Source organism: Oryx dammah, unplaced genomic scaffold (genome assembly GCF_014754425.2).
Source record: "Oryx dammah isolate SB20612 unplaced genomic scaffold, SCBI_Odam_1.1 HiC_scaffold_2, whole genome shotgun sequence".
NCBI classification, from domain to species: domain Eukaryota; kingdom Metazoa; phylum Chordata; class Mammalia; order Artiodactyla; family Bovidae; genus Oryx; species Oryx dammah.
The window spans coordinates 82,182,376-82,200,929 of NW_024070186.1; the positions used below are offsets into that span (position 1 = coordinate 82,182,376).

At 44.2% G+C, this 18,554-nt stretch overlaps 1 protein-coding gene and 1 long non-coding RNA gene across 2 annotated transcripts in view; one reads left to right on the top strand and one right to left on the bottom strand.

The window, feature by feature from the left end:
- Positions 1-12,514, bottom strand: part of MB21D2 (Mab-21 domain containing 2) — a 131,537-nt gene extending 119,023 nt beyond the window's left edge. The window contains exon 1 of the mRNA XM_040253382.1: positions 11,949-12,514. Within this exon, the coding sequence (XP_040109316.1) occupies positions 11,949-12,159 (211 nt within the window). The 5' untranslated portion in view covers positions 12,160-12,514. The remainder of the gene's footprint in view (positions 1-11,948) is intronic.
- LOC120872768 lies at positions 11,224-12,648 on the top strand. Its single transcript, XR_005723329.1, has 2 exons — positions 11,224-11,707; positions 11,953-12,648. It is a non-coding gene; the product is annotated as an uncharacterized LOC120872768 (long non-coding RNA).
- The last annotated feature ends 5,906 nt before the right edge of the window (positions 12,649-18,554 follow it).

Sequence of the window (18,554 nt, forward strand, 5' to 3'; positions counted from 1 at the left end):
AATACCAGACCACCTGACCTGCCTTTGAGAAATCTATATGCAGGTCAGGAAGCAACAGTTAGAACTGGACATGGAACAAGAGACTGGTTCAAATAGGAAAAGGAGTACGTCAAGGCTGTATATTGTCACCCTGCTTGTTTAACTTATATGCAGAGTATATCATGAGAAATGCTGGGCTGGAAGAAGCAGAAGCTGGAATCAAGATTGCCGGGAGAAATATCAATAACCTCAGATATGCAGATGACATCACCCTTATGGCAGAAAGTGAAGAGGAACTAAAGAGCTTCTTGATGAAAGTGAAAGAGGAGAGTGGAAAAGTTGGCTTAAAGCTCAACATTCAGAAAATGAAGATCATGGCATCCGGTCCCATCACTTCATGGGAAATAGATGGGGAAACAGTTGAAATAAAGTCAGACTTTATTTTTTGGGCTCCAAAATCACTGCAGATGGTGATTGCAGCCATGAAATTAAAAGACGCTTACTCTTTGGAAGAAAAGTTATGACCAACCTAGATAGCATATTCAAAAGCAGAGACATTACTTTGCCGACTAAGGTCCTAGTCAAGGCTATGGTTTTTCCAGTGGTCATGTGCGGATGTGAGAGTTGGACTGTGAAGAAAGCTGAGCACCAAAGAATTGATGCTTTTGAACTGTGGTGTTGGAGAAGACTCTTGAGAGTCCCTTGGACTGCAAGGAGATCCAACCAGTCCATCCTAAAGGAGATCAGCCCTGGAATTTCTTTGGAAGCAATGATGCTAAAGCTGAAACTCCAGTACTTTGGCCACCTCATGGGAAGAGTTGAGTCATTGGAAAAGCCTCTGATGCTGGGAGGGATTGGGGGCAGGAGGAGAAGGGGACGACAGAGGATGAGATGGCTGGATGGCATCACTGACTCGATGGACTTGAGTTTGAGTGAACTCTGGGAGATGGTGATGGACAGGGAGGCCTGGCGTGCTGCGATTCATGGGGTCGCAAAGAGTCCGAAACGACTGAGCAACTGAACTGAACTGAATGCAACTTTTCTACACTGTCTCCCCTCTCCTCCAGTCCTGGAATGCTACCAATAAGAGCCCACACAAAGGATGGCCCCATTTGGGAAACCTCCACTTGCAGGAAACTTGCTCCATTCCAAGGCAGGCAGTTCATTCCATCTACCATGGGCTTAATCTGAACACAGACCACTCTACCTTGTAGAGGCCAAGTCAGACTTGCTGTAATTTAAGCACCCTTGAAAGTTCTCAAATGTACCCACCCCAGGGCCTTTGCACATGTTGTTCCATCTACCTGAATACTCTTTCATCTGTCCTCAGATGACCAGGTCCTTCTTATCCTTTTAGTTCAAATCTGTCTACTCCAGAGAAACCTTCTCTACGACTCTTCACTCCATCCTACCCAGTTACTGTCTATCATGATGATCTGTGGTTTTTGTTTTTATTTTTTGGCACGCATTCCTACTTGTGTGTTTATATCTTGCTGAATTCCCCAGAGAACCTAAGTCCCATGAAGACTTATGAGAGACTTGCTTCTCTTATTCACCACTCTGTGCTCTTATGATATAATAGTTGCACCATAGTAATCACATTAGTTCATGACAGACACTCAAACATATGTTGAGTGAATTTATGAATTAATGAATGAATGTTTAATTCTATGCACATTGCAGATATTTAAATACTCAGAACAGAAACCTAAATAAGATTTATACCAACTCTCACTACTGACAACAAGTAGTAAACATGTCTTCTTGCGTTGAGAAAAAATATATAAAAAAACAAACAAATTGAATAACAGCTCCCCCAAGCCAGCTTTATTCATAGCAGCACTGTCCCTAGTAATCTGTCTCTTTATCTCATGCAAAGGGAATTCATGAAAAGGCACTTAAGTGCACGAAAAATAGATAGCTGTTTCCTGGAGACAGGGCCTGACATAATGGCATAATTATGAACTGTCCTTAAAAGAGATCACTCAGCTGGCAAGTAGTCAACCAGGTCCATTGTAAATGCTGTCACAGACCCTCAGAACCAGATAAGCGAGGCTAACAACCAGACATGAAGAATGCACATCTGTAGGGCATGCACTGAGCCATGGTGCCCTCACCCACTATGTACCCCTGGGCCAGGAGAGAGCAGAAAAGCCTGGAGAGGTATGAAAGTTGCTACCCTTGCCTGGGCTGGGGACACAGACTCACCTCAGCAACCATGAAAGATTGTCTGGGGAGAAAAGCCACAGGTTCTTGGCAGGCTGTGTGCTAGAGCAGAAAACACTGGAGATCTGGGTGGAGTCCTATTCTATAACTTCCAACTGAGTCATATCACCTTCCAGCATCTCAGTATTCCCATCTGTAAATGGAGGTTACTAGTTCCTACACAATCTTTCTCAGAGGCTGGTCCAAAGAATAAAGCCACACCATACCAGATGCTAATGCATGTTGTAATCCACAAAAATGTACTGTAATTTACAAAGCACTGCACAAAAATAAATTGATGACAAATTATAGTAGTTTATAATCATAAATAATTGCTGCAATTACGATTCCAGAATAGGCATCCAAACACCTGGAGGCTGACTGATAAGCACAAGGAACACCTTCATGGGAAAGATGACTTATGCTTTCTGTGCATCCTTTGAAGCCCCAAGCATGGGCATGCAAGAGGTTCACAAGTACCCAGATGCCCAGGGAAGAAAAATCTGGATCTACAAGAAAGGGCACGTTTCCACAATTCACCACTTGCTGCTCTCAGACAACAAGCTACAGCAATTACTTGAGACATCTCTTAAACCACCCTATCTAAGTCTCAAGGATAAATCATTAAAATCTAAGAAGAAAAGTCCCTACCATAAACAGAGATCAGATCAAGTTTTCCATCCTTGACTCCAGAGAAGATGTCATAATATGGCTTAATGAGAGGCAGCAATTATAAAGAGACAATGTCAGAAAGCACCCGTGCCTTAAACTGCTGTTTAGTCGTTAAGTTGTGTCTGACTCTTTTGCAGCCCCATGGACTGCAGCCTGCCAGGCTCCTCTGGCCATGAGATTTTCCAGGCAAGAAGCCTGGAGTGGGTTGCATGATATAAAAAGCTTTGCACAGAAGGGCTCTTTTAAAATACATCAAGTCACTAAACTCTGTTAGTACCTACTGTTTACATAACTCCACTCAGTGCTGCAAAGATAAGTGAGCAGGTATTATTTAGCCTATAGCATGGGGAATAGTGCAAGGGCTATAAAAGGGGACCAGGGATTAGAAGAACACAAAGGAAAAGGAAATTTTTTTCCTCCTGGGAGAAATACAGGAAAGCTTCACGAGTCAAGCGGCATTTGAGCTGGGAGAAGAAAACAAAAGAGATGGGAATATCAGACCATCTGACCTGCCTCTTGAGAAACCTATATATGCAGGTCAGGAAGCAGCAGTCAGAACTGGACATGGAACAACAGACTGGTTCCAAATAGGAAAAGGAGTACACCAAGGCTGTATATTGTCACCCTGCTTATTTAACTTATATGCAGAGTACATCATGAGAAACGCTGGGCTGGAAGAAACACAAGCTGGAATCAAGATTGCCAGGAGAAATATCAATAACCTCAGATATGCAGATGACACCACCCTTATGGCAGAAAGTGAAGAGGAACTAAAAAGCCTCTTGATGAAAGTGAAAGTGGAGAGTGGAAAAGTTGGCTTAAAGCTCAACATTCGGAAAACAAAGATCATGGCAACTGGTCCCATAACTTCATGGGAAATAGATGGGGAAATAGTGGAAACAGTGTCAGACTTTCTTTTTGGGGGCTCCAAAATCACTGCAGATGGTGACTGCAGCCATGAAATTTTTAAGACACTTACTCTTTGGAAGAAAAGCTATGACCAACCTAGATAGCATATTCAAAAGCAGAGACATTACTTTGCCGACTAAGGTCCATCTAGTCAAGGCTATGGTTTTTCCAGTGGTCATGTATGGATGCGAGAGTTGAACTGTGAAGAAAGCTGAGCACCGAAGAATTGATGCTTTTGAACTGTGGTGTTGGAGAAGACTCTTGAGAGTCCCTTGGACTGCAAGGAGATCCAACCAGTCCATTCTGAAGGAGATCAGCCCTGGGATTTCTTTGGAAGGAATGATGCTAAAGCTGAAACTCCAGTACTTTCGCCACCTCATGGGAGGAGTTGACTCATTGGAAAAGACCCTGATGCTGGGAGGGATTGTGGGCAGGAGGAGAAGGGGATGACAGAGGATGAGATGGCTGGATGGCATCACGGACTCAATGGACGTGAATCTGAGTGAACTCCAGGAGTTGGTGATGGACAGGGAGGCCTGGCATGCTGCGATGCATGGGGTCACAAAGAGTCGGACACGACTGAGCGACTGAACTGAACTGAACTGAAGAAAACAAAACAGAGATAAGATTTCTTTAGAAGCTGAGATTCTTAACTGCATCTGTGAACAGGCTTTTAGGAAGCCCTGCAAAAAAAAAAAAAAAGTATATTTAAATGAACGATAAAATCACACAGGACTTCAAATAATTTGTATTAAAATACAAAACTTACTTTAAAAAAGACAAATATGTGATAGAGTACCATATGTGATTCTTTATTAATGCAGTCAATAAAATCTAGCAGCAAGTCTAACATCTACCATAACTTCAAAGCAGCGATGAATGGTTTTTGAGACGTCTGTAACATCTGTAATATGAAATGACAATGGCTATGATTTCTTTTGGCAACAAAAGCAAGATACATAGATACTGCCAATACTACTATGGTCTATTACCTACTTTTATAATGAAAGGAAATGCAATACTGCAGTTGTTGTTCAGTCGCTCAGTCATGTCCAACTCTTTGCGACCCCATAGACTGTAGCACGCCAGGCTTCCCTGTTCTTCACCATCTCCCAGAACTTGCTCAAACTCATGTCCACTGAGTCAGTGATGCCATTCAACCATCTCATCCTCTGTTGTCTCCTTCTCCTCCTGCCTTCAATCTTTCCCAGCATCAGGGTCTCTTTTAATGAATCAGTTCTTTCCATCACGTGGCCAAAGTATTGGAGCTTTAGCATCAGTCCTTCCAATAAATATTCAGCTTTGATTTCCTTTAGGATTGACTGGTTTGACTGCACTCCAAGGGACTTGCAAGAGTCTTCTCCAACACCACAGTTCAAAAGCATCAATTCTTGGGCACTCAGCCTTCTTTATGGTCCAACTCTTACATCTCGCCATGACTACTGGAAAAACCATAGCTTTGACTATATGGACCGTTGTTGGAAAAGTGATAGCTCTGCTTCTTAATATGCTGTCGAAGTTTGGCATAGCTTTTCTTCCAAGGAGCAAGCATCTTTTAGCAGTCAATAAAAATAAAGATGCAATTCTTCCCTTTTCAAGTTCAGAGATTCAAAGTTATTGTTTCCAAGGACCCAAGTTAACAAATTTAGATAGAGAAAACGGCCCAAACAAAAGGTAAGGCAGGCCAAACCCTTAAATCTCACCAATAAGAAGATTCTTCATCCCTCAATCGTTAATTACAAAGTGTCCTGTAATTTCCAAAACAGTATATTTTTTAAATAAAAAATGAGTGAAAGAGGCTAGAAAACATCTTTCCACAGGTTATATATAGTTTCTTTCTAAAAGCGGAGTAGATGATAGCATATTGCTAAGCTTATTAAGAAATATATATATATGCAATAGGATTATGTATGTAAAACTATATGCAAGTATAAGTGACTGTAAGCATGTTTTAGAAACATAGATGCCCAGAAAAAAATGTGCATCAAATATTAATAATAATTAGAATTCAGAGGTGATTTTACTTTTATCTTTGTATTTTCTGTAACTAGAAAATGGGCCAAAAATACCCCCAAAATATTAGGTGACTCAGGGTAGCATACACTCCACACAGTATAAAACAGAGCTGGTACTAGAAGTCAGAAACATCCTTCTTTTGTATCTTCAGCTTTAGCACTGAATGCACCTAAACACAGGAGGTAGGCATAATTATTTGCCCCAACTTAACTATTTAGAAACTGAGACTCAGAGTCTGTTATGTGACTTGCCCAAAGTCACAGAGAAAGTTACTGGAGAAGCTGAGACTAGAGTCCAGTTCTGTCCCTTGAGAAGGCAGAATAGTATCACTGTTGAAAGCAAGGGCTTTTGCATCAGCCTGACCTTGGTTAAGTCCCAGCTATGTCACTTACTTGCTGGTAAACCTGGACAAATTCCTGAATTTTTCCAATTCTGGAGTTCCCCATACTTCTTTACTTCAAAGGGTTATGCTGTTGATGGAAATTATCCAATAATGTGAAACCCTATGACAACCTCTGACATAAAGGAAACATTCTCATCTCAATCACTATACCTCCCTCCCTGTCTCTGTCCCGACGGAAGGATTCCAGCATTATCTTCCAGAAGCAGCAGATGTAACTGCTCGTTAGGCTCAGCAGCCCAGTTCTAGTCTCAAAAGTCAACTAGGATCAGCTCACTGTGTGTATGTACAGCTCTACTGAACCAGAAATGCATAGTTTCAGGCTGAACTGATCATGGGACAGGATGCTGGAGTGCTGAGCAGCCAGTCTGGGGATCTCTAGGGATTCAGATTCTACAGGCCTGAAAGGGGATCAGAGATTCCAAACTGTTAAAAAGCTCCAGGAGAGTCTAAAGAGCTAACATTCAATGACAAGTTCCTGGTTTGACATGAGACTCCACTATTTCTGTGAATACAAAAGGGGCCCAGTCTAATCACAAGCAACGCGTCATCCAATGGCTGGCACGACAAGGCCTCATGGAAAGACCAGGGCTCTTCTGTCATGAAGGGCAGTGACTGCCTAGAACAATGGAGGGAGAATGGAAACCAACTCAAACTAGAAGCAGAAATAAATGTAGAGGGACTTCCGTGCCCCAGATGCATAATCTCTTCAGAGCTGGAACAGACTTCAAAGATGACTTTGTCTCTTATACAGATACCAGAGCGCATCAGTGACTAGAACGCAAAGGAAGTTACCAAGACTTAGCAGAAATTCACAATAAATCCCCTCAGTAAAGATGGCTGGATGAATTCATTAAGGAAAGTAACACTCAAACACCCAAAGACAAGGCTTCAAAATGGCCTACTCCGTAGACACAAAAAGTGCCTAAAAATATGGTAGATCTGACAGCGCTCAGAAACACCATGGGTCTGAAAGCAGACAGGAGTGAGCAAACCATTCTCTTTTTGGAGTTGACGGGCAAGCGGGAGAGGGAGGGGTCTCCCACATGAATTAAGGTTTTTGCTCACTATTTTATTCCTATGACCCTGCATACTGCTTGGCAAACAGTATAACATTCAGTAATTACTCGCTGAACGCATGAATGTAAAGAAGACCTGTATATGTATGGCGGAGTCCCTTTGCTGTTCACCTGAAACTACCACAGCATTGTTAATCGGCTATACCCCAACACAAAATAGAAAGCTTTAAAAAAAGAAAAGAGAGACAGGACAAAAGAGACCATCTCTGCTCCTGCAGGCTAAGCAGGGTACTGAGTGGTACAGCATTCCCCAAGGAATGGGGCCTCTTTGGTTGTCTGGTCCGGAATTGATAGAAACAGACTGCCCATACAGTGGAAGGAACATGAGCTTTTGAGTCAGACATCCTTTTATAGGTTCAAAGGCAACCTCTGTATGGTTTTGGCATAAGTACTTGACCTCTCTGAGCCTCAATGTTTCATCTTTAAAAGGGGATAATACCATTTACTTCACCTCTAAAAGAGGCATGATGATATTTATCCTTATAAAGCCTCTGGAAAAAAAATTACATGAATAGATTTATGCAAAGTAGCTAGCACAAGGGCCAGCATACAATATGAACTGAACAAATGGTAATGTGAGTTGGAATTAATCATGCCCTCTACAGCCAGAGCCTTTCTTCTCCTAAGTCACCTCTAAATATACTCTGTAGTCTTTCTGATAGGAAGCTGCAGAGATAATTCTAGTGTAAATTCACTAGATTTTCTAAAAATGCCAATTTCTTAAAAATAATAAAATCCTGTATACCTTCCTTTTTGGTTTACAAAGTAACTTCATATGCACCCATAACAATTCTGAAACCATGCATTACTATATCCATGTTTAATAGATGAAAATACTACTATCCATGTTTAACAGACAAAATTATTATTACCTGTGTTTAATAGAAGAAAAAACTAAGACCACTTAGCCAGCAAGAGGCAAACTAAGACAGGAACTATAGGTTTGAACATTTATTATAAGGACCATCATTTTCTCAACCTGAAATTCAAAACAAATGATCCTTTTATGGAATAAAATATTCAAATTCAGATTGCTCCAGGACTCACCTCAAATGCTGCCTGGATTACCCTAATACTTACAGCTGAAATCAGAAACAAATTTCTGAAAGAAGAGGGAATGCTTTGTTTTTAAACAAAGTCCCTCCTTTGGATTTAATGCATCAACTCTTAATTATAAAAAAAAAAAGACCTAGAATCAGGCCAATGTGAGGTTTAGCAACCTCTTCCACTTATTAGCCATGGAACCCTGGATGATTCTTAATCCTAGTAAATTCCAGTATCTTTATCTGGATAATGGGAAAGCAATACCTACTCCTAAAGTTATGTGAAATTCCAGGCACCAAGAAGGCAGTCAGTAAGTGATGACTCCTCTAATGACCACACCATGGTACTGACCATTTGGACTGAAGGGAAAGTATAGGGACTGCTTGTTTCTTTCTGGTTCTTCTAGCTTCTGCGTAACCCCTGTTCTGCATCGTTCAATGGGAATATAACCAGTCTTCATCCAATTTCAGCAGAGGAATGAAGATAACAAAAGAGCTGGCAGAGAGATTATACAAACACCAAGTATTATTAAAACATTAATGAACTCTGGTAATTTCCCTAAATTTTGATAAATGGCGTTTATTATGCACTGCCTCTCCCACAATCTGGGCTCTCAAATATTAACTAGATAATAACAGCAATCATTCTCTAAAAAGACCAAGGTGTAGAGAAATAAAAAGCGAGTCTAGATGACTCCCACAAACACCTGCTTCCAAAGGAATCAGAATCTCCGGACAGAGACCGTTAGGACAGACCACAAAGCCACTGTGTGACCAGTGGTAGGCTCAGGCCTGCTCCACAGCATATGCAGACCTCCGCTTTGATAGGACAGTGGAGTTTCCTGGTGCTGACAGGTTCCTGTTTATGACCATAGTCTAGACCACCACTTTGCTCTTCTGCATAAAGTTACCTCCAATCTAGATAAAACAAAAAGGATCTTGGAAGCTGGGGGTGTTCATTCTGGGCTAAAAGTCTCAAACAGAGAGTGGCTGCTCCTGCCAATAGCCTAAAAAGAGAGGTAGTGTTATCCACAGTTCCATTAAAGAGGTTTGCACCAAACTTCCCTGTCATTTCATTCTGTGTGAGGGGATAATGTTTTTAAGCTGCTGACAATCCTCAGGTGCTGCTCCAACAGAGGCAGAACAAAGCCAGGAGGACTCAACCCCCTTATATCTCCCCTCACTCCAACTCACAGAAATAAGGGCCTGGTCCCACCCCTGAAACACCTTAACAAGCTGAGGGTTATTAAGACACCTCATTCGCATATTCATTAAAGACTGTGAGCTGTGGCAAGTGAAACAAAGTGCACAAAAAGAGATTTTGTTTTTTTTAAGCCCAGCGAAAATCCGCTTTAGAAAAAGTAAATCCACACAGGGACCCTTGCTGTCGCCAAACCTTCACTTGTCTAGAGCAGCCAGCACCTCATTAAAGGAAAGCAAGCAACGCACAAATGAACGCAGCACCACACACAGGCAGGCTCGTTTCGCCATCTGCCTTCCAGTGTCCAGAGGGCTAAGAGGCTTAAACGACATTCTCCTGAATTTTTCTCTCCTGCAGGTGGAAACGTCAGATTCCCAGGGGGGCGAAAAAGACCACTCTTGCAAGATCAAGTGGGTAAAAAGGAATAAAAGGGAATTTCGTTTACCTGTCAACACACTCATGACATTCAACACAAAATGAATTAAGCAATAATTCATTTGCCATTCATATGTGGGTAAAGGCTTTGTGAAATCAGTGTATCAGCTGTGGGGTTAACACAGAAGTTCCTAATGAGCTGGGCTTTTAAACTTAACCCCTTCCCACAGCCTCCCCTTTTCTGCTCCTTGAGTATCCCTGACTGATGGTGACCAAGCACCTTTTCCTAGTGAACGACCTAGAGCAGGAGACATCGGAATTGATTTGCAGGCTGTAAGAACACAACGGGCAATTTCCATTAGACACGCTGAAGAGAGGCAATGATTACACAACTTAAATAACTGCCCTGAGCATTCTCTGTGTATCCTCAACCCTTCTGACAAGCACAGTGCTGGTTTTCAGATCTGAAAGCTTTGTAAGCTTGTAAAGTTTCCCTCTGGAATCCCATCCCACCACAAGATTAGGGAGTAATTTAAACACACGCAAACACACCACCACCACCCCGCCACATTTATCTAAATACCAGCTGAATCGTCGAATATCTCAACAGAGTGCTTTCCAACCTCATATACAATCTAGGATACACTTGGGAAGAATGGAGCAAAAGGTAAAATCCAGCCCCAAGTTTTAATGTGCTTCATACAACTTCCCAAAACGTTACTACCCTCCGCGGCCACACGTTCAACTTGTATTACCCACTTCTTGGGCTGTGGGGAGGACGCACACCGAGACGGAAGGTACACTCTGATAGAACCAGCAACGATAGGAGGCAGCGGATGAAATCCAATAGATGGCAGGACGAAGGAAAAAACTCAAGCCTTCCTCTGCAGTCAAAGACCTTTTCAATGAAAATTTCCACTACCTGGTAAATTGCCCAAGAATGTGTTTGTAGAGCTCACAGAGACACGAGTCAGGCAGCGCTACACTGGAGTCCCAGTTCGGTGGAGTGTTAACCCCCAGGCCACGTACTGCATGGCAGCCAGAGTTGCCTCGGTGGAGCCGCAAGCTACGTGGGAGGCTCCCACCAGCGGACTCTCACAGCACTACTCCGAACTACAGGATACTAGGGGATTATTCGATCGCCCTGCCCGGCTCCATTATTTTCCTATACACAACATTCAACAATCTGTTAAGGACCTGTAGGTGCCAGGCTGGGGGATGGGAGAGGCGGCTTTATTCTAATCCAAACGTCGCCGAGGTTCGAAACCCAGGACACCTCTCTCGGCCAGCGAACAGACAGCACACAAAGAGCAAGGGGCTGGCGATCCTCGGGGTCAGAGGTCTGAGCGCGGTCATTTTCGAGCTGGGAATTAGGAATTCTGAGATCAGCAAGAACCCTGGAGAAGCACCGGAAATGCTTCCAACCGCTTCAGTGGGAAATCTATTGGGAAATCTATTTGCAAATCAAAGTTGCAGGAACTCCGGGCGCCCAGCATACTCGAGCGGGTTACTAGGGAACACCCAACAAGTTTGGCCACCGGAGGCTCGGCGTGACAGCGCCGCGCCGCAAGACTGCTCGCAACTTGTCGCTCGGGAGCCGAGCCAGAGCCCCAAGCTGTCTCCGTTCCCCGAGCTCCAGAGAGGACCTGAGACTCGGCGCAGGGAAGGAGCACGTCCGTGCCTCCGGAGACAAATCCCTTCATTGAAGGCGCCGCGGGTTCTCTTCTGGACCGCGCGGCTTCCAAGGGCTTCCCCTCAACAGTGAGCCGTTTCACCACCAACGCTTCACCTGCCTACCACCCCCAGTCGGCGAGAAATTAACAAAAGAGTCAGTAATCGGGGGCGGTGCGGAAAAGGGACCCGGGGCAAAGTATAGTTAGGAGGGAAGGGAAGGCAGCTCAGGTTGCGGCGGAGAAAGAATGGAAAAGGCGGAACAGAGATGGGTTATACCCCAGGCACCTGGCTCCGGGAAGAAAAGCAGGAAAGAGCGCACGAGAAGGGGGAATGGGTTCTTTACCCTGTTTCCCATCACTCACACACACACACACCCCCCTCTTTTTCCTCCTTACCCAGCATGGAAAAGATGAAATCCTTAGCTGTGTGAATCTCCAGTGCTCTCTGGTCGTCATATTCCCGCTGGTCGTGCTTCGTAAATTCTTGGATGAGTTTGTTCAATTCCTCCACCCGAGCTCCCGACCTGAAATCCAGCTCCGGGAACGCAGGCTTGTTGTTACAGCCCAGGGAGGCTGCCTTGCTGGCGGTGGGAGCCGCCATCTTCATACAAAACGCGCCGAGTAGCAGCTCCGCGGCGGCGGCGGCAGCACCCACCCCCGCCCCCCCACCCAGCCCCCCTGGGCCTCCTCCCCTCGTCGGCTCCTTGGCTGTGACCCCAGCCCGTGGGCGGGCTGGCGGGCCGGCGTCTAGGCGGGCGGTCCCGGCTGGGTGCGCTCCGGGCGTACGGGCTTCGGGAGGATCTGGACTGCAGGGAGAGTGCGTGTGTGGCCCCGACACCCTTTCCTGCGGCCCCAAGCCGGCCCAGGTCCCTGCCCTCCCCTGGCCCTCGCTGGCCCCGACTATAGCGGCTGTAGAGCCAACCTAAGCCTCCCCCGGGCGAGGAAAGTGAAGTGGAAACAATGTGAAATTCACCAGCTCTGAAATCAACAAGCTGCCGGCTCCCGTGTTACGGAGCCAGCACCAGCGTCCCCCATTTAAAGGGACAGCGCACCCAGTGGAAAGAAAAATAAATAAATGACAGAGGTCTGCGCTCCATACCACTTGCCAATCTGTACTCGGGCAGACGTGAGAGATGTAGATGTATTCTTTCTCTGCCTCCACTCCCTTAGGGGGCAGGGATTGCCAAGCGTCTTCAGGGAAAAAGAAGTCTTCCTCTGTCTGATTTTAAGGGCGGTGTCCTGGGCGAGGGCATCCCTATGCGAGCGTTTCCGTCTCAAGAATTCCAGCGCCTTTAGATGGTGAGGGAGCCCGCCTTAAGGAATGTAAAACCAACCTTCTGCCCTCTTCTGCACAGACTGCCAAAAATATTAGGATTAAACGTATAAAAAAGAGTGTCCTCCCTGTCCCGTACAGACGTTCCCATTAGCCACTATAAAATTCCTACTTTTGCACTAGGTAATTAAATTTTCCTGGATAACAGCTTATTAAACTTAATATAGTGTCTTAATGATGTTCAGCCCGTTCCAATATTAAGATAGGAAAACCAAAGTGTAGGCGTGAGGAAGGGAACAAATAATTGCCCCACGTTCCAGTGAATGTTCAATGACGGTGAAAATTCTCATTCAACAGATAAAATTTGAGCATCTACTATTTGCCAGGCAGAGTGCTAGAATCTCTGCGGACAGTGATAAGACAAAAGACAAGGTTCCTGAGATGGAGTCATACTCAACAAGGCAGATTCTACCTAAGTCCAAGGTCCTTCAGATGTTTTTACTGTTTATGAGGTTTTTGACTCAGACACTTAGGAGGCCTCCTACTCTTTGTTGTTCAGTTGCTAAGTGGTGTCCGACTCTGTGATCTTAGAAAAGGTTTATCTTCCTCGCTAATTCTTCAAAACCCAACTTGTCTCTATCCCATAGGCTGGATATAAGAGCTTTTTCTTACCTGGGTTCTCATAGCCAAGAATACAAACTCTTCTGTTAGTTCAAGGTCTGTCTGCCTTTTCCTATAAAATAGAGGTGATAATTCCTATCTCATAGGTTGTTTTGAAGATTACATGAAATAAAGTGGGCCAAGCACTTAGTGAAATACCTGACACAGTAAGTGCTTAATTAAATGTTAGCTACTACAATGCCTGGGTCTGGAAGATCCCCTGGAGAAGGAAATGACAACCCACTCCAGTATTTTTGTCTGGGAAACCCCATGGACAGAGGAGCCTGGCCAGGGCTACAGTCCATGGGGTTGCAAAAGAGTCAGATATAACTTAGCGACTAAAACAAAACAAACCATGGAGGAGAAGGGTAAAAAAGTTTTCGTTAAGTGAATAGGTAATTTCTTTTTTCTTTACAAATTAAATGACAGAGTCAATTCCTTCTATGCCTTTTTCTGCAAGCTTTCCCTAAGACCCTCCCCTAAACTGGTGGCAACATCTTTCTCCTTAGAACCTCCACTGCACCGTTTCAGAAACTTTCATATGCCTCTGATGAATTTTGACCTACTTTTATCATTGTTAATGCAAGTTTCAAACTATGAACTTCCCTAGGATGACTGCATCTTACTCAACTTCAGATTGGTCCCTGCACAAAGGTCCTCAGTGTTTATTGCATCAGGTGTTGAATGAAGAACTTTGACATAACCAGTTAATTTCTTTTTGGGTTTTCTTCTCTTTGAAACAAGCTTTCTCACCCAGATAATATTAAAGAGGGAATATACATACCCGGCTGAATGCTGGTGCACTGATGAGGGAGTTACTTAAAACTCTGGCTTTTGCAGGTCTGCTGTGCTGCCCTGATTTCTCACCTATGAGAGTATTACCATTACTTGTGCAGTGGAATAAACTATGTAAGCGGTTGGAACCACGATACAAATCGATCCACTCCCATCTGTCAGTTCTTCTCTCATCATCAATGGTAGCCATCAGTAAGACAGGTGGTTAAGGCGCAATCATTTCATGGATCAGAATGATACTAGTTCTCCCATTCAAGCAACAACCTCCAACCTAATACAGTTTGAAAGAATTCAGGCAAAAATTCAAGACACTCTTTCTTTGTTAATTTCCCAAAGTGTGAATGATCCAGTGCTCCTCCTTGTGATACTTATAGTCATAGAGATAAAACAGGTAGTAGGAATTATGCCTCAGCCATGAGTCTTGGATGTTTTGAATAAGGAAGTCAACAAATGGTCTCTCTGTTCCTCTATACTATCTGCTCACTTTCCATCAGCCAGATCAGAATTCTATGAGCTATTGACCTTCAGCGAGTCTGTGTATTTGAATAATCCTGAACAGTAAACTAAATACCTTTTAAGTGCTCTTATACAGCTACACTGTATAAGCCCGGTGGGCTGCCATCTATGGGGTCGCACAGAGTTGGACACGACTGAAGCGACTTAGCAGCAGCAGCAGCAGCAGCAGCATACAGCTACACTAAGATGATACAAATATCCTTTGTCCAACTGGCAAAACAGGGAAAGAGGATCAGATCATAATTTCTTGAACTGGTCTTTTGGGAGACTGAAACCTCTGAGTTCCTGTAGACTGAGCTCCTCAAGGGTAAGTGCTGTCTCTTTACCTTCCTAAACACCACATTTAATACATTTCTTGGCTCACCTTATGACCTTAATTAATGTGTTTAATGAATGAACAAATTAATATCATCTCTCAAAGACCAGGAAGTCAACACTTAGGTGATTTGTGTGCTGCAGTAAAATATCTCAGTGTAAACTATCTATGGGCCTTCCCACTGGTGCAGTGGTAAAGAAGCCATCTGTCACTGCAGGAGATGCAAGAGACACAGGTTCGATCCCTGGGTCAGGAAGATCCCCTGGAGGAGGACATGGGGACCCACTACAGTATGCTTGCCTGGGAAATTCCACAGACAGGGGAGCTCGGCGAGCTACAGTCTACAGTGTTGCAAACAGTCGGACATGACTGAGCACATACAACAACAATAACAGAAGCTATCTATGGTTTCCCAACAATCACTTGAGTTGTTATAAATGTAGGTATTTCTGCTTCTATTTGTGTAGACTTTTATTTTTCCCTGTGTGCTTATGCGGCCTAAGAGAAGGAGTAGAAATGGAGAGGAAGGTGAAGAGAAACAGAATAATTATTAGAAGATATTTAAGAGTGTCTTGGGAGATCCCCTGGTGGCTTAGACGTTAAACAATCTGCCTGCAATGAAGGAGACTCCAATTTGATGCCTGGGTCAGGAAGATCCCCTGGAGAGGGAAATGGCAGCCCATTCCAGTATTCTTGCCTGGGAAATCCCATGGACAGAGGGGCCTGGCAGGTGACAATTCACGGACTCGCAAAGAGTCAGACAGGACTGAGCGACTAACAACAACAACAAAGAGTATCTTAGATTTGTAATAAAAGCGCAGGTTTCTAGAGTGTTTCAGATGACTCAGGAAAGATCAGTAGAGACTACCATCTAAATAAGCACTAAGGCAGGTCATTCCTTTGGGCTTCCCAGGTGGCTCAGTGGTAAAGAATCTGCCTGCAATGCAGAGATATAGGCTCAATCTCTCGGGAATTGATCCCCTGGAGAAGGAAATGGCAACCCACTCTAGTATTCTTGCCCAGGAAATCCCATGGTAGAGGCGCCTGGACGGCTACAGTTCATGGGTGGCAAAGAGTCAGACATGATTTAGGGACTAAAACAAAAACAAAAAACAGATCATTCCTTTACTTGCGCGTGCAGCATCAAACAGATCAAAGAAACTCCCAGTCTTTCCAAATTGCTGTCCCGCTTAGAGGCAGCTGCTGCTGCTGCTGCTAAGTCGCTTCAGTTGTGTCCAACTCTGTGCGACCCCATAGATGGCAGCCCACCAGGCTCTCCCGTCCCTGGGATGCTCCAGGCAAGAACACTGGAATGGGTTGCCATTTCCTTCTCCAATTCATGAAAGTGAAAAGTGAAGTGAAGTCGCTCAGTCGTGTCCAACTCTTTGCAACCCCATGGACTGCAGCCTACCAGGCTCCTCCATCCATGGGATTTTCCAGGCAAGAGTACTGGAGTGGGGTGCCATCGCCTTCTCTGACTTACAGGCAGAAGCTAGCCTGTTACAGTACATTAGTTTGTGAAAAAAGCTTTCTGCTTACTTCTCTGGGGCTTGTTTGTTTTTAAATACAACTCTCAAGTTCTGTGGCAAACTCTTAGCCATGAATAACTGGACTGTATTAAAAACAAAGTTCCACATCTACGTGATGAATTAACAAGATATAATTTTAAACAAAGATTGTCTGATATGGCAGAGTTTAAAGAGCAGCCCAAGCCACATGATCTGGCCTTCTTAGGCAGTTGAAGATTTAATAAAAGTCTAACCAAGGAAGGTAGCCAGAACTTCTTATGATTTGTAAACGTAGGCAGGAAAAAGAGGCAAACACTAAAGACATGTGGAATGTTGATGGCAGAAGGTACTTGAGAGATAAATTCCATCCACCACCTTCACTTTGAGATAGAACTGGGACACAGTAAAGGAGAGGACGCTTGCCTACACAGCAGAGACAGTGCTGTTCTATTTCTCATACTAACTTCAAATTTTAGTAAATATTTCTTGTGTTTCCAGACCACCAGAGAAGATGTGGAAAATGCTAGGAAACTGGATTAGAATCATAATAAAAACAAGAGTTGAGTGGCCCGTGGGCAAAATGGACTCTGATCTTGATAAACCAGGGATTGCTGACATTTTGAGTTACTTAGCTACAGTTTGTATTTTTTGTCCTACCAATAGGTAGCGGTCAGGGCTAGAGCTGAATTTCCAGGTGCACGTGACTTCATCTGGGGCAAGTTGGTAATTTTACCTCTGGCAAGATTAGGCCACTGAATTGTTAGTGAGGTCCCCAGAGCAGGGTGGATAAGTCATGACAGTATATTCGGTTCTAACAAGGTGACCCCAGGGTGAAGCCTCACCCCTCTGACATAGTTTCACGGGGGCTCCTTTCAGTCTCTCCTTGAATCCTATGCCCTAAGAGCCCACGGGGACCTGGGTGGTCTAACTTCCTTTGCAGAAACTGAAGCGATACAAATCACCCAACTCTGTCCTTTTATTCTCTGCTCCTGCTAAGCTCCAGAAAGCCAAATCTGTACCTATGGAAAGAAGAAAATGGACTCTAGGATGGGGAATAACAATATCCAATAACAATTATTAACCATTGTCTTCCTTACAATGATGGAGCACTTTCTGCTTCAAAGAACTTTGCACATAAAGCTGTTTATCAGATCCTCACAACCTCCTACAGAATAAAGCCGATTGATCAGGATTGTTATTATTATTCCAATAATAACAAATGCTGCTCAGAGAGATGGCAATGTTTGTGAGGTCATCTGACTAACAGTCATCCACCAGCTCTCTATTTACATATCATCTCCTGCAAAGGGTTTTTCCTGAACCTCCTCTGCTCCCTCCCCACCCACCTAAAACCCATATAGGTCATGGAGACTCCTTATAGACTCACAACTGTGAGCCCTAACACTGCTGTTTCTCACACTTCACTGTAGATGCCTCATAACTTGTCTGTCTCCCTCACAAAAATGTATGTTCCACGTGGACAGAGACCTTGTCTCTCTTGACTACCAACATGTCTGGCACTTAGTAAGAATTCAATACAAGTCTGATAAATGAAAAAGTAAATGAATGAACCAGGTGGCTGGCTCAGGCCTCAAACTCAGGTCTTTGATTTATGGCCCAGGTTCATTCCATCAGAGCTCCCTAAACTCTGTTGTTAGCAACTACTGAGTCTTCAGAAAAACAATGACAATCTCTTGTTTTCGAGAGCTTTACACCTTACCTCGGAGAAGGCAATGGCACCCCACCCCAGTACTCTTGCCTGGAAAATCCCATGAGATGGAGGAGCCTGGTGGGCTGCAGACCATGGGGTCGCTGAGAGTCGGACACGACTGAGCGACTTCACTTTCACTTTTCACTTTCACGCATTGGAAAAGGAAATGGCAACCCACTCCAGTGTTCTTGCCTGGAGGATCCCAGGGACGGGGGAGCCTGTG